Source organism: Panthera tigris, chromosome D2 (assembly GCF_018350195.1).
Source record: "Panthera tigris isolate Pti1 chromosome D2, P.tigris_Pti1_mat1.1, whole genome shotgun sequence".
NCBI classification, from domain to species: Eukaryota; Metazoa; Chordata; class Mammalia; order Carnivora; family Felidae; genus Panthera; species Panthera tigris.
In genome coordinates this window covers 68,596,949-68,611,744 of record NC_056670.1, presented here as the reverse complement: position 1 = coordinate 68,611,744, position 14,796 = coordinate 68,596,949, and the positions used below count along the sequence as shown (strand labels likewise).

Here is a 14,796-nt window from a genome sequence, read left to right as displayed (position 1 = left end):
CTTCAAGGACACTGGTTCTTTTTTATTGGAGGGTGATATTAGAAACCAAGACCTGGGTGCTGACTGTGCTCATTGCAACCAGGGTGTTGTTGCTTCTAGCCCCTCTCAGTGGACAGAGTAAGGAAAAGCATGTGTACACTAGCCTCCGTGTATACACATTCTCATATCTGCGTCTACCCATCTGTATCTATACTAAGCTAAGCATGAGTTCATATTAACATCTCCAACACCATTACCACTACACGGTTCATTTATTCCAGTGTCCCCCCCCCCCCCGCCCGCCTCTATCCATAGCCTCCCTTTCCAACAGTGAGATCCTGGCTCCCACCATCTGCCATCCATTTATTTATTTATTTATCCAATCCCAGTATATGTGTCTAGTACTTGCAAAGTTTTTCTTCTGTCCCCAATCTTGCCGTCTACAATACAGCGATTGTGAATGGGTCCTTTTGTTTAGTCTTAATGGTCTTGAGTCATTTCAGAAGTGCCTAAGTCAGCAGGTGATGTCATATAGTTATAATACATCCCCTTCAGCGGGGCAATGTCATACCATTATAATACAGTTAGATTCTTTTGTCACAGTTTGCCTCTATCTTGGAGTTGTCCAACCTCCCAACTGATATTGTTAAAAATTTGTGTTCTTTGGGGTCTACTCTCTGTGCAGTAAAGTTCTATGGGTTTTGGCAAATACACAGTGTCATGTACCCTATAGACAGTCTCATCACCTTAAATAAGTCCCTGGTGACTTACGTGTTCAGCACCTTCTCCTCCCCAAGCTCCTAACGGTATCTCACCTGTTTTCTGTCTCTATAATTTTGCCTTTTCTAGAATGTCATATAAACAGAATCATACAGAGTGTAGCCTTTTCAGACGACCCTTTTATACTTAGTAAAATGCCCTTAAGATTCATCCATGTTGTTACGCCCACAGTATTTTTACACAAAAACATGTATACGTTGTTCTCAAATTATTATTTCCTCTGAAAAACCTGGTATAGCAGAATGTTTAATAAATGTCAGTAGAAGCCAATGCAGAAGTGAAAGAAAACAGGTTTACAAAGTTGGACACCGAGGCAGCACATGATGGTGACATTTATTATTTGTTAAAATAACTTTTATGTGACATTTTATATGGAATGCAAATTGCAAAAGGTGTGCTTTGGGGATTTCCCATCCCAGATGCTTATACACTCCTGAAGTCACATAGAGATATGCTGTACTTCAAGAAAAGTTCCATTGGAAGAAAAACGACTTAATCTAAAAACAGATTCATTAGAAGGTGCTGATATGTTTTACAGTAGGAATCTTCATTTTCCACGAGGATCTCAAATATTTCTCATAAAATGTTCAGGTTTCTCTGAAATTCCAATCTATTCAATATACTTATACATTCAATTCACAAATTTAAGAGCACATATGTTTAAAGTGAAGTGTACTACATGGCCCAAAGCTCAGACATTTGCTATTTAAACCCCAAATGAATTTCAGAAATCATCAGCCGTATCAAAGACCCCACGGCCTCAGTTCCACTCTGACCTTCCCTGTCAGAGGAGAAGGGCAATGAAAAGATTGTGGCCATGGCGAGAGCATGTTGGGATGAATCTCTAGAGAAAAGGCTCACTTTCTCTTCCATCAAGAAAATTTTATGAGAATCCAGTTCCAAAGGGTGAGTTAGATGTGTGATGTTTTCTCCCAATCATTTAACCATTCGAATTTTATTTTTTTATAAAATATCTTTAATGTTTATTTTATTTATTTTGAGAGAGAGAGCACAAGCAGGGGAGGAGCAGAGAGGGAGGGAGAGAGAGATAATTCCACGCAGGCTCTGCACCGTCAGTGCAGAGCCGGACGTGGGGCTCAGTGTCCCGAACAGCAAGATGGTGACCTGAGCAGAAATCAAGAGTCGGATTCTTAACAGACTGAGCCACCCAGGTGCCCCTAACTATTAGAATTTTAAAACTACATGGCTGTGACTGGTTCTGTGTGGCCCACCCCATTCATTCATTCCTCCACTCATTCAGTTATTTATCCATTCATTCATTTATTCATCATATACCCACTCAATGCCTGTCACATGCAAAGCACCGTGTTCCATGCTGGCTAGAGTTGGGTGATAAATTCTCCCTTTATTTCATTAATGACACAAAAATGTATCAGACATCAGCACATCCATTGTCCTCCTTTGTCCATTCCAGATATCTCTAATCAATCAAGGCTCTCTTTCCCAGGGAATTTTGACATGACCTCAGAATGTTTTCCAAACCAGCATTCCAAAGGTCATGGCTCATCAGTTGGGGTTGGGCTATAGTATAAGAAACTATTCGCCAACCTTAGAGTAAGTCATCAGCTTGAATTATTCATGCCTCTCAGACAACCTCCTCAACAGTAGCTTGTTTCACGTTAGGATAGCTGTGTCATCTTTTGGCACATTGAACATAGGCAGACATAGCCATGATAGAAGTAGCCTGAGTTTATAGAAGGACCCTGGGCTGGGATTCTGGCATCTACTCCTAACTTGGCCAGTCTGCTCTGCATTCTTAACACAACAGCCCTGTATTCTGTATTTTCCACATCAAAATTGTTTTGAATGGTATGTCTTGGGTCAATCATGACTTTTACTTAAAAAAATCTGGTCCCCGATGTTAAAGCAAGTCTATTTCCTGTGTGAGCCTCAGTTTCCTCATCTGAAAAATGGGGTAGTTAAATGATTTTTCTGAAGACCCTTCTAAAACAAGAGCCTACAGGGTCTAGAAGTGCCCCCTTACATATGTCATCCAAAAGGAAAATAGCTGGTATTATTCAGGGGGGAAAAAAAGACCCATCCTGAAATATACATTTTTGACTGACCATGATGATAATATGGAGCATATTGGGAAATGGGGGAGTGCCAGTGAAGGCCACCATTTGTTGAGTACCTGCTGAGTGGCAGACACAGCTGTGGGCACTGTGTACCCATCATCTCCCTGGATCCTCAGAAAAGCCCTATGAGGTATGCATTATTATCCTCATTTTCCAGATGAAGAAACTGAGGCTTGGAGAAATGAAGGGTGTAGAACAAGATCACAGAGCTGGTAAAGGGCAGTCTCTGTCCCACCCCATGGTTTCACTGCCATTGTCGTTCCACTGCTGTCCATTGGCAGCCCTTAGGTAGGAAACCTTCAGGGTGATACATGTTTTCTTGGAACGTATAGCTGGATGTTGTGCTCTACTGTGACCCTAATGTTCTTGGAAAAAAAGATGTTCATTTTGGGTTCTTTTAAAGCCATGTGAACATCCTAGACAGTATGGTGAGCAAGCTGGAGGTGTCCTTCCACCTGAAGGACGTGGTGGAAGAGAGGATCAACCAGCTGATGGCGGAGAAGAGGAAGGTGGATAGGCTTCTGTCCACAATGCTGCCAAGGTACTCCAAAGCACTGGGGGCCTTGACAAAGGACCCAGAAAGCAATAGCATCACCATCTAAGGGGCCCCATGTACAGAGTACTTTTTTGTTCTTTTCCAAAGAGGAACTCAGGTTCTTCTAAATGAGTCAAGCATTTTGCAGGCAATTTGGTACACCCTGTAAACGGAGATAGAGGCAAAGGCCCTGCCTAAAATCTTGAATTCACAGGAGTAGAGAATGTCTCTTAACAGGGAAGATGGCGGATGCAGCTATGGGAGACAGACCACTAGATGGCGCTTTAGTTTCATGAGTCTGATTAATAGCTAGTTTCTCAGTACTTCAGATTGTGCTCCAAAGGCTTTGCACAGTACAATACGCACCCATGACTTCAGATTCAAAACTTGCTTCATTTTTGGCTCTGCCTGCACCTTTACACTGTCTAAAAACTTGGCAGAAGCGTCGGCTATTAAAACTTCTGCACCCTTCTTGCGTGTCTTGACAAAGAGATGGAGTTAGGGATTTGAAGGTGTTAATGTGAGATTGGTTGATTGAAGCAAACGCATTGACTTGTGGATTGATGGATGCTTCCTTTTGCTTCACATCTGCAAATTGCATTTTTACACTCAAACTCTATAACCAATAGAGAAAAATGGGATGCCCTCCGGGAGAAAAATCCTTACTGCAAAGGCATTTCTGTGACCTGCCCCCCGCCTCCAGTTTATACCCACCAATTAAAATATCTCTTCGGAGAAAAGGCAAGTAGAAAAATGGGTGTCAAAAGAATCCCTTTAGATGATGGATTTTGTTGACCGAAAATCTAATCCACTGATGCAAAAGGACCTATCGGAAAGATTTTGCAGGGGTTTGTAGGAGGCAAGGTGAATAAGAGTCCGCTCAAAACCAATCTCTATTCTTTGGTTTCGGCTTCACTGGAGAACAGCTCATAGCTGGAAGGTCCGTGGCACCAGAAGATTCTGAGTCTGTGATAATCTTTTTCTCCGACATTGTTGGATTCACAAAACTGTGCTTTCTCGGCTCCCCCTTGCAAGTGGTAAAGCTGCTTAATGACCTGTACAGCTTATTTGATCACATCATTAAAACATATGATGTGTATAAGGTGAGACATACCCCGGGGCTGTGAGGGAACACGCTCCTTGTCCGCCGACTCTAGGGCATGAGTAAGGATGGACCCAGCCCTAGATGTGAGCCAGGAGGAAGGCTCTATTTCAGGCTGGCAGTCCATCTCAATTCATGGCAGAAACTCAATATTTTATTCCTGTTTGTTTTCTTGGAAAAGGGCTTGATTAATCACAGATGAATGTGCTTGTCAATAATCCCCAGTTGCTTCTTGTTTCTTTCCATTATTTTATCTGGCTGTTAACACATTTCTAAAGAGGCACTGCCCTTCTACTGGCTAATCCCTCCAGTTCCCTCCAGAATATATTTCCTTCAGATTCAGAGAGGCTCACCTTTCAAGGTTGTTTTTGGACCTTGTGTGAGTCTCACTGCTGTTACCGTGATCCTTAGCAATGCTAAGGATCTGTGAAGCAATGCTAAGTCTGTGTGAAGACAGACTCCTAAGTTTAGATGATCAGAATTGTGGCTGAAATGAGAACGTCTGCCTAGTGCTACTTGGGGGTATGTATGAATATGGTCACCCGGAGTAAAAACTGATTTTTCAGGGAAGGATAGCAACAACGAATAATTTAGCTTCATTTAAGTGGTGAGGATGATGGTTGCTTCAGGTGTTTTCTGAGTTTTCTGATGGGGCCACATCATGACTGCAGGGTTCCCAAGCTCACATGTGCCTGGGGCAAGTCACAGGTGCACCAGCTCCGATCATGATTGCAGGGCTTTACCTGTGGCCTGGGGTCTGGGGAGATTTGGGGGACAGTGTGGTCATGTCCCCCAGTGACATGCCCTTATATCCCTAATGTTCCCCCCACAGATATTGCCTCTGTTTAAGGGTGAAAGAAAAGGTGTGTGGATAATCTCCAAGAGGAGATCACACATACCTCAAAACCAAAGCTACTCTGCTTAGGAGGGCTTCCTCTGGGATTTCTTCTTGGCATTGTTTTCTGGGTTATGTTTTGCATGAGTTAGTACTAAATCAGTTTCGATGTCCAAAGGATGTACCCATGGTGGTGAGAAGTAGCCTAGAAGCAATCTGACTTGTATATGGGTTGCTTTTGTGTAATTCTGGGGTGACCGGTAGACAGAGGTGTTTTCACTGCCTGGCTAATGCCTGAAATTCCACCTTTACCACATCATCTTTGGACTCTGCTAAGATGCAAATGTATCTGGAAAGGGCTGTATCTTTAATTTTTTTTTTTAACGTTTATTTATTTTTGAGAGACAGAGAGAGACAAAGCAGGAGCGGGGGAGGGGCAGAGAGGGAGACACAGAGTCTGAAGCACGCTCCAGGCTCTGAGCTGTCAGCACTGAGCCCAAGGCGGGACTCAAACCCACGAACTGTGAGATCATGACCTGAGCTGAAGTCGGAGGCTTAACTGACTAAGCCACCCAGGCGCCCCAGGGCTGTATCTTTAAAGTTGACACTGGTCATTGGTTCTCTAGTGAGAATGAGGAATCTGAAAGCTAATTTTATTAGGATTTATTAGGGGAGAGAAGAGGACAGATCAGGCAGATACATGCATTTATACATAAGTGTATATATTGTGTATAATGTATAGATATGTATAAATGTATTGAAGAGCCATTGTATGGGGTGAAGACATTTCTGGTAGGGTAAGATGAATTCCACTTGATGGATGCATGTGATCCCTCAAGATTTACCCTATTCCCACACTACTGTCTGTTTAACTGGTTTTAAACTTGAGTTGAGGAAATATGGTCACCACCACTATCAAATTTCAGAGGAGAAAACAGTGACTGTGCATAGGAGGGCTCAGGGAAGAAAGGCTTTGTGGAAGAACCAGGACAAGAGCAGAAACGTGAGGAAATGCTGGGACATGGATGGAGTGGAGGTCAGGGAGTATGACTCTCCAAAGTGCGGGGAATCAAAGCAGGGCTCAGTAATGAAGGGCCTTGGTCTCTGACCCCGCCGCTACTCCAGCCTTTTTCTTTGAGAACACAAGGCCACTCTGTTGCGTTATTTTCAGGTTGAAACCATTGGAGATGCATACATGGGTGCTAGCGGACTTCCTATCCGCAGTGGAATCCAGCGTGTGGACAAGATTGCCACGATGTCCTTACATTTCCTCAGTGCCACTGTCCACTTCCAGATTGGGCACATGCCTGAGGAGAAGCTCAGGATCAGGAACGGCATCCACACAGGTAGCCAGCCCTGATGGCAGGTGGCCTTGTGGTCCAGGTATGGCAGCAGGTGGTTCTGGATTCAAGTCCGAAGTCTGACGTTTTTAGGACCTGGAAATTGAATGGTAGCATCTTTTGAGGGAAACAAAAGTTCACATTGTCTTTGCACACGTATTTCCAGTTAGCCGGATTACTTGGTAACAGCAAAGATACTCAGAGACTCCAAGGTGTTAAACCAAAAGTTAGGAGGAGACCAAAAAGTAGGACAGTTATACCAGGCTACTCTCCCCCCATGCCTCTGCATCAAATGCCCTTTGATCTGGTCTGGTTTTTGTCAAACTCATGGGCAGGTGACCTGTGCAAAAGTGACCAGCACTTGGCTTAATGCTCTTCTGTCTCAATTTCTTAGTTATTAATATAATAATATTATAATATTAATGTTCTCAATTTCTTAATAATTTTTGAATGAGGCGTCCTTTATTTTTATTTTAGACTGGGCCCTGCAAACTATGTAGCTAGCCCTGCTCCTACCTGTCCTCCGGGGCTTGACTAAAATAAAACCTGACCCCTAATCAGCTTTAGTGCCCCAGTTGTTTTGTCTCCATCTCTAGTTTCCATCTCTAATAACACTGTCATTAATTTCTGCCTTAGCTTGGTTGTCATAACAAAATACCACAGACTAAGTGACTTAAACAACAGATATTTATTTTCTCACAGTTCTAGAGGCTGGGAAGTCCAAGATCAGGGTTCCATCATGGTCAGGGTCTGGTGAGAATCCTCTTCCTATCTTGCCAAAGTCTGCCTTCTGATTATGTCTTCATATAGCGGAGAGAGAGAGCCTTGCGGTCTCCTTCTCTTCTCATAAGGGCACTAATCCCACCATGAGGGCCCTACCCTCATAACCTCATCTAAACCTAATTATCTCCCAAAGGCCCTACTTTCTAATACCATCATATTGAGGGTTAGGGCTTCAATATGTGAATGAGGGAGGGGGTTACAAACATTCAGTTAATTATAATGGGGCGCCTGAGTGGCTCAGTCGGTTGAGCGTCCGACTTTGGCTTGGATCTTGATCTCATGGTTCATGGGTTCGAGCCCCACATCAGGCTCTGTGCTGATGGCTCAGAGCCTGGAGCCTACTTCCCATTCTGTCTCTCTGTCTCTGTTCCTCCCCTGCTCACACGTTCTCTCTCTCTCTGACTCTCAAAAATAAGTAAGGATTAAAAAAAAATTTATAATTGATTATGTCGTTTTCCACCAAAAGTCTGTGGGTTCTGTAGGTTGCCTCTTTGCAGACCCTAAGATCTATTGCCAACCTTTGCCTAGGCACTTGAGTATTTGTTGAATTGCCTTTGTTGACTTAATGTGTATCACGGAGTCCAGCACTTGGGAAATGCAGGTTGGCTATGCCCTTCTGTTCTTTTCTTCGTAGGTCCTGTAGTGGCTGGTGTGGTGGGAATCACCATGCCCAGGTACTGTCTGTTCAGAGACACTGTGAACATGGCATCCAGAATGGAAAGCAGCAGTTTGTATGGGTACTGTTTGCAGAACTTTGCAAATACAAGATCACTGTCCCTCTAGTCTCCTATCTTTAACCAGAGGGTGTTTTTAGAAGACCCATTTTCATTTTGTCTACTATTTTCTGTTTGGAGGATAAGATCATCACCTCAGACAACATTGATCACAAACTTTGTAGACAGGGTTTTGCATAGTGCTTGCTATGAGAACACATATGACTTCCTTCCAAGATTTTCAATTCTAAATGGTCAAGGACACATATAATAAGATCATTTAAAGGAAGAGCAGAAGTTGGCAAGCTTTTCCCATACAGGGCCAGACAGTAACTATTTTAGGGTTTATGGGCCATAGTCTCTGTTGCTTAACTACTGTTGTAGTATGAAAGCGGCCATTTATAACATATGAATGATGGGTAAGGCCATATTCCAATAAAACTTTATTTGTAAACACAAGTGGTGGGCTGGATTTGGCTGGAGGGTGGTAATTTTCCCATCCCTGATGCAGAATATGGTTTTGGTGGTGCAGAATTGATCCATGGCCAGGAACTCCGGGGGATATCATATTATTTTGCTATTGCTAGACAATATATGCTATTTATGAGCTGTTTATCAGCTAGAAAAAATAATTACTTAGGGACTTAAGTTTCACAGTGTTTAGGTTAACATTGTTTTGAACTTGTAAATTTTCCACAATATGTAAAAACATACAAAAATATTTTCTCTTCTGATTACTTCATTATTTAAGCTAATCAGCCAAGTCTCAAACACTGGTTTAAACCTCTCCTTTATTGAACTTGTAAGTCAAGATTTTAAGAGTAAATTTTGAAAGTGGGAGCTCCAAATGTAGGCTCCAAGCCTGATTCTGGTTGCAGGGCTGGTTGTGAACAATGTTTTCAGTGAGGTGTCCCAGCTCTGGTACCACCAACTCTGGTATCCTCAGGAACCTGAGGAGCCCAGCGGACCTCCATCCATGGGGAGTACCAGCTTGCATATGGAGTCAGTTCTGCCTACTGTTTCTAAACTGAACCTGTTAAAGCTTGAGCAACACTAACAATGTCTGACCAATGTCTGCAATGTTTGGGGGTGTCCCACTGCAAGAGTCCCAGACTTCAGAGAGGTTGTCTGTGATTTGCCTTCCTAAGAGGTACTAGCAGCCTAAGAGTGTGAGCAATGCAGCATTCCCTCTCCACAGCAGCCCTGCCCCCTGACCCCCAGATGGAAGCCACAACCAAGGTAATAACTGGGCAATGACTGGTTTATGGCAGCTCTCCGGATTCATGTCTCTCAGAGCACTGCATCCAGCCTGCTGGCATTGGGAAGGTACGATTTGCAAAAGAGAGGCACCATCCCAGTCAAGGTAAGACCAACCTAGTGCACCCTGCCTGCCCCATTTGTGTCGCTGATGGAGATGTTGAGAAAGTTGATGGGATGAGTGTGTCTCTGCATTGTGGTGTGTGGAGACTGCCAAGGTCTATGTGGAGGCTCTTGTGACCGCCAGGTCTTCTTCCCTCAGAGAAGACTGTATGCTTCCCTCAAATGGTCAAACATGGAATCTAAGACAGAAAACACCTTAGCTTCTACCTACACCAACCCCCTAGGGGATGCCTCCTTTCTCTTGACCACAAATGGTCTCCTGGCTTCTGCTTGAATACACCAATCTATTCTTTCACAAAGCAACAGCAAGGACGAGCTCAGAAATTATCATGCCCACATTGCCTCCTATGTCCCTTCTGATTCGAAAGGGCCCAGATAGAGAAGACAGAGGCCCATTGGTTTGGGGGCACCAGGACCTCCTCTCAATTCATTTAAATACCTTTTCCCTTCCCCTCTGCCTTCTCCTCTGTCCGGTCTGTCTGAAATACACCATGATGCATTCTCAACTTTCCCTATAACACCGGCCTTTGGTGGGGTGGGAAACGGATGCTCCTCTTGAGATGTTCTGAAGAACATCTTGGAGATGTTCCTGGTGGAAGTGGTGGGTGGTTACTATGATGTTAGGTGTTTGGGTGGGTATGGGGATTCCTGGGAAGAAGTGAAAGGGAAGAGGATGGCAGCAACTCCCCAGTTTGCTGAGCCTGAACCTCACACGCTGTACTTGATCAATAGACTTCAGGTAAGAGGCAGATTTTTCTAGAAGGCGGCAGTATAGACCTCCCTTTGAGTCGTGTCCTACTATTCACTGGTTGTCTGATTTGTGGGCTTGATTTTATTGCCAGTCAAATGCGAATGGTGACAAAGTTGTCCTCAAAGGGGAGAGGCAGGGGTTAAATGTGGACACGTATATGAGATGCTTCACCTGGTGCTCTGCTGATCATAAGAGCTCAACAGATTTTATTGTTATTTTTATTATTTTTTATTTTTTTAATTTTATTATTGTTTTTAAAAGATATTCAGGGAAATTGCTGGGAGATTCAGCCTTGACTGGCCCTCACCTCCTAGAGCATTGCTGACTATCCCTTTAGGCTTATCGGCAAAGCCCAAGGAAATCAAGGTTTCATCTATAAAGAGGCCTTTCCTTCACTGAGGCAGCTCCTGTCTACATGCAGTTTTGGCTAAGAACAACATTTTCAGTAAACAAGCAAGGGACACCAAGTTGTCTGCCCAGAGCCCACACTTCACAGGCAGCCTTTCCTCCTGAGTGATTCACCAGCACTCTCTTCTGCCTCCCACAGGGCAAAGGAGAACAAACAACTTTCTGGTTGAAAGGCAAGGAAGGCTTTACTATTCCACTCCCTCAATTTATGGAAGAGGAAGCTAAAGTCCCAGAGATCTTCTGAGCTATTTTCTTTAAAGATGTTTATGGGGTCCCATGAAAGTCTGAGGACCATTCTGTGAGATGCATTGAATATCCCATTCAGGAGGTGTAGATCTGGGGGAGCCAGTAGGGGGAGCCGTCTAGCGGGCCTCCCCTTCCTGCCCTAGAGTTCTGTGGCCTAGACCAAATGAGGAGTTCGAAGAGCTGGATATAGTGAACTCATTTTCTGGGGGACCAGGGCTGGGCTGTTGCTTCCAGACCTGCCAGTGAACTTGTCCTGGCTGCCAGATATTTCCGGCCTATTAGCTTGTGAATTTGCAGTGAACCCGATTTCATTCGGAGAGAGAGGAAAGCTAGAACAAAACCTGGGGCTGTTGGCCCCACCCTGTGCTGCCTTCCTTTGCAAGGGGCTGATCTCTCACCCTTAGTTATCAGAAGGCATCTCAGGAATGTTTTGGTGGGGGGGGGGATAAAGCTCTAGCTAAGGTGCGAACAACCACTGAAATCCAACAGGATCAGGCCATTCCAGGTACACCAGATCTTGGCAGTCAGTCCCTGGAAGGCTGGTCCTGAGCTCTGATTTTCTGTGAGCACAGCAGCTTTCAAATGGAAATGTCCCATTCTCAATTTATTGCTTAATTTCTTTCCTATCCAAAGCGAAGGAGCAAAGAGATAGGCTTTTCTTCCAATCAAGGCTTGAGTTTTAAGTGGAATTTTTCATTCACTTATGAATTGCTATTTTTTTTTCAATCTCTGATAGACGAAGATGAACCCATCCATTCTGCGATAAACATTTTCCCCTTTACATAAAGAACAGGATTTCATCATGCCTGTCAAGTGGTTTCTTGTAGTAGACTTACTGAACCACTAATGAACTTACAGTCCTTTTTTTTTTTTTTTTTGATCCCTTGCAACTCCTCACATCCAGTTTTTCTTCCTTGTGGCTGCTCTTAAATATGGGAGAGTGCTTCAAATGATATATTGGGTTTGAGACCTTTTCCTGGTGAATTTCTCATGACTGAACAAGTGAGAATCAATGAGACTGGGAATGTTGTCTTTTGTACGTGACCTGTGAGCTGCCTTTGTAGGGATATTTTTGAGCTCTGTACAGGAAAATAAGCTACTTTTTGGTGAGTTTAGAGCCATTAATAACACATTTTACAAAAAGTTTGGTGGAATTCTTGCCTTTTTTAGGAAGAGAGACGCTAAATAGGGGCCAAGGGAAATGCTTTACAAACAGTCCCATCTTCATGGAACTACTCTGTGCTTCCATTGGCAGGACTTTGCTTCTGCCCAGAGATAGGCGACTGAGCTCTAGGACCTTCACAGACTCCATTCTCTCTAACATGATCCCATTTTTTATTGTGGTGAGCTCTGCTCCTCTCTCTAGGCCTTTCATCCAAGATTGAAAGTATTAGTCAAAAGAAGGCATTTATCTGAAAGTGACAGGGGAGCTTCCCTTGCTACCTCAGCATAGCGACAATGGACCAACATTTGTCTTCTCATCCTTCAGGACTTCTTCCCTTATTTGGGAGCAGGGCTTCTGGATTCCAAACACTTTGTTCTACCATGGAAGGGAATAGAACAACCTCTGCTATGAGGTCTTTCAGAGAAATAGCCCATTCCCCATCCATCCATCCATCTATCCATCTATCCATCAATATGACATTTCATTTATTCAAAGAGCATTTATATAGCACTTACTCTTTGCCAGGTACCATATGGTGGCCGGGGTGGGGTGAGGGGGTGGAGGGGAGATGAGGATATGACTCTTTCCTTGATCTTTAGCTCTCAGTTTAGTTGAAGAGAGGTGACACAAGTTTTAGTACTGTTATATTAAGGACTAACACAGGTATATACCAAAGTATAGGGAACTAAGAAGTCCAATGTTGTTGCATTTAAAAAACATTAGAAAATGATACACAGATGTAGGGGTAGGGTGGGACATAAGGATTGTCTAATATTATCCCAGCTTTGTATTTGTATGTAGTGTGTGTGTTTGTTCCCTTCCAGCTCTAGCCCACGTGCTGACACAAGTAATGTTTATACAATAAAGACTTTGCTACTTCTGCCTTTTTCATGGAACATTATAAACATTTGACATCTAAGCTCATACAAACACATAATACATATATCTACACATGTGCATCCACATACATTCACATGTGCACACACATATACATGTATACACACATGAATGTCTGTCTAAATCTGTCTCTTTTGGTTGATCAATAGGTAAAGATTCATGTGTGTATATTCAGTATATATGTGTTTATATATATATACATGTCTGTCTATTTTTTCTTTATATTACTCAAGCTTTGAGAGAGAAGGAGAGTCTTTAAGGATCATAAGCAGGAATTTGATAAGATTAATTTCCTAAAATCTACATCCAATGTTTTTTCTATGTCAACCAAGGATACCTAAGGGAAAATATACTCTTTATTTGTTCTATAAATATATCTTATGTTTGACACTCACAAGAATTTATAACAGATTGAGTGTTTTCTCTTAATTCCTTGATAGAGAAGTTAGAAGACACGAAGGACTTTAGTTAACCTGAGATTGAAACATTTTTGGTTGTTGGTGATTGACGTTAGGGCATTAGAGACGTGGAGAGCATACAGATGGCTTTGCCTCCTTGCCTCAGAAACTGAATGCTGGAAGTTTTGGAAAGTAAATACAGGGTAGAATGATGGAAAGTCGGTGGTATGTATGTGAGTCTAATAAGTTCTAGTTGTAGGAACCTCTGGGAGGGTCGAGGAGTTGGCTATCAATATGACATATTAACACTGTAAGCTGTAGCCATAGTTTAATTATTTTAAGGCATTTTATTTATTCCATAGCACCAGGTGGAGATACAAGATCATTAAACAATATGATAAAATAAAGCAAAACTAATACAGCATGGTTTTACTCTGACGGCCAAAGATATATGATAATGTCTCTATGCTATTTAAGAGTTTTTGACTAGAACCAATAAAATATGTCTTTTGTCCTTCCTGACTATAAAAATTCTGAGTTTACAGGAAGAAGAGATCCCACACTAGTTGGAACTCCAGCTTTGAGACCAGTTTAAGCTTCCTTGAGTCACTTGAATCTAGTCTGTTGCTAAATAAACACGTACTCCCTGTGATCAGAAATTTGGGAACTAGCTGAATTTCTCAGTTTCTTAACACAGTTGTAAAAGCCCCAACAAACTACAGATCTCAAAACTTCTCAAATACATTAAACATGGAGATACAAACTGATGTGTTTTCAAATTATAAGGCCACTAATTAAGTCTGTACAAGACAAAGGAAGAAAAAGTAGAGCTCTGGCTTTTTCTAGCACATTCTAGCTTCTAAGGATTTGCCAGTTCTCTATGAGGATTGGTTCATTTACTTTTCTTATCGTGTTGACCATGTGCATCATTAAAATCAACATCTTCTGGATCACTGGGGTGGCAGTATTATCAGGGTGCAGCACCACGTGATTCCACGGGCCGTTTTTGCATGTGTGTTTCTGACTTTTGTGTGTGTGTGTGTGTGTGTGTGTGTGTGGGTTCCATTCTAATGATCAGAAGTTAATGAGACAAAGACAGATACCTGCTTCACTGTTAAAGTAAAGGCTAAATGAAGTCAGTCCATTTGGTACTGATGATTTCTTAAATCAAGTAGAAAACAAATAGTGAGAGCATCGAGCATCACAAGGTATACGGTAGGATTGGGAACTCCAGAGACCTTGTCACGGATGTCACTCCAGAGTCATGTTGCCAGCAGCAGGTTTCATTTAGGCAGTGCCACAGTAGGAGGTTAAATTTATGTTGATGTGAGTATTATTCTTTTTGTAGCTTGATTCCTTTTTCATCTGTAATTTTCTTTTGATTT

General features: G+C 42.7%; 1 protein-coding gene across 1 annotated transcript in view; it reads left to right on the top strand.

Moving 5' to 3' along the window:
* Positions 1 to 10,949, top strand: part of LOC102972759 (guanylate cyclase 2G-like) — a 55,708-nt gene extending 44,759 nt beyond the window's left edge. The window contains 7 exon segments of the mRNA XM_042960067.1: positions 1,488 to 1,665; positions 3,262 to 3,398; positions 4,303 to 4,496; positions 6,502 to 6,676; positions 8,088 to 8,195; positions 9,438 to 9,529; positions 10,845 to 10,949. Of these exon segments, the coding sequence (XP_042816001.1) occupies positions 1,488 to 1,665; positions 3,262 to 3,398; positions 4,303 to 4,496; positions 6,502 to 6,676; positions 8,088 to 8,195; positions 9,438 to 9,529; positions 10,845 to 10,949 (989 nt within the window).
* The last annotated feature ends 3,847 nt before the right edge of the window (positions 10,950 to 14,796 follow it).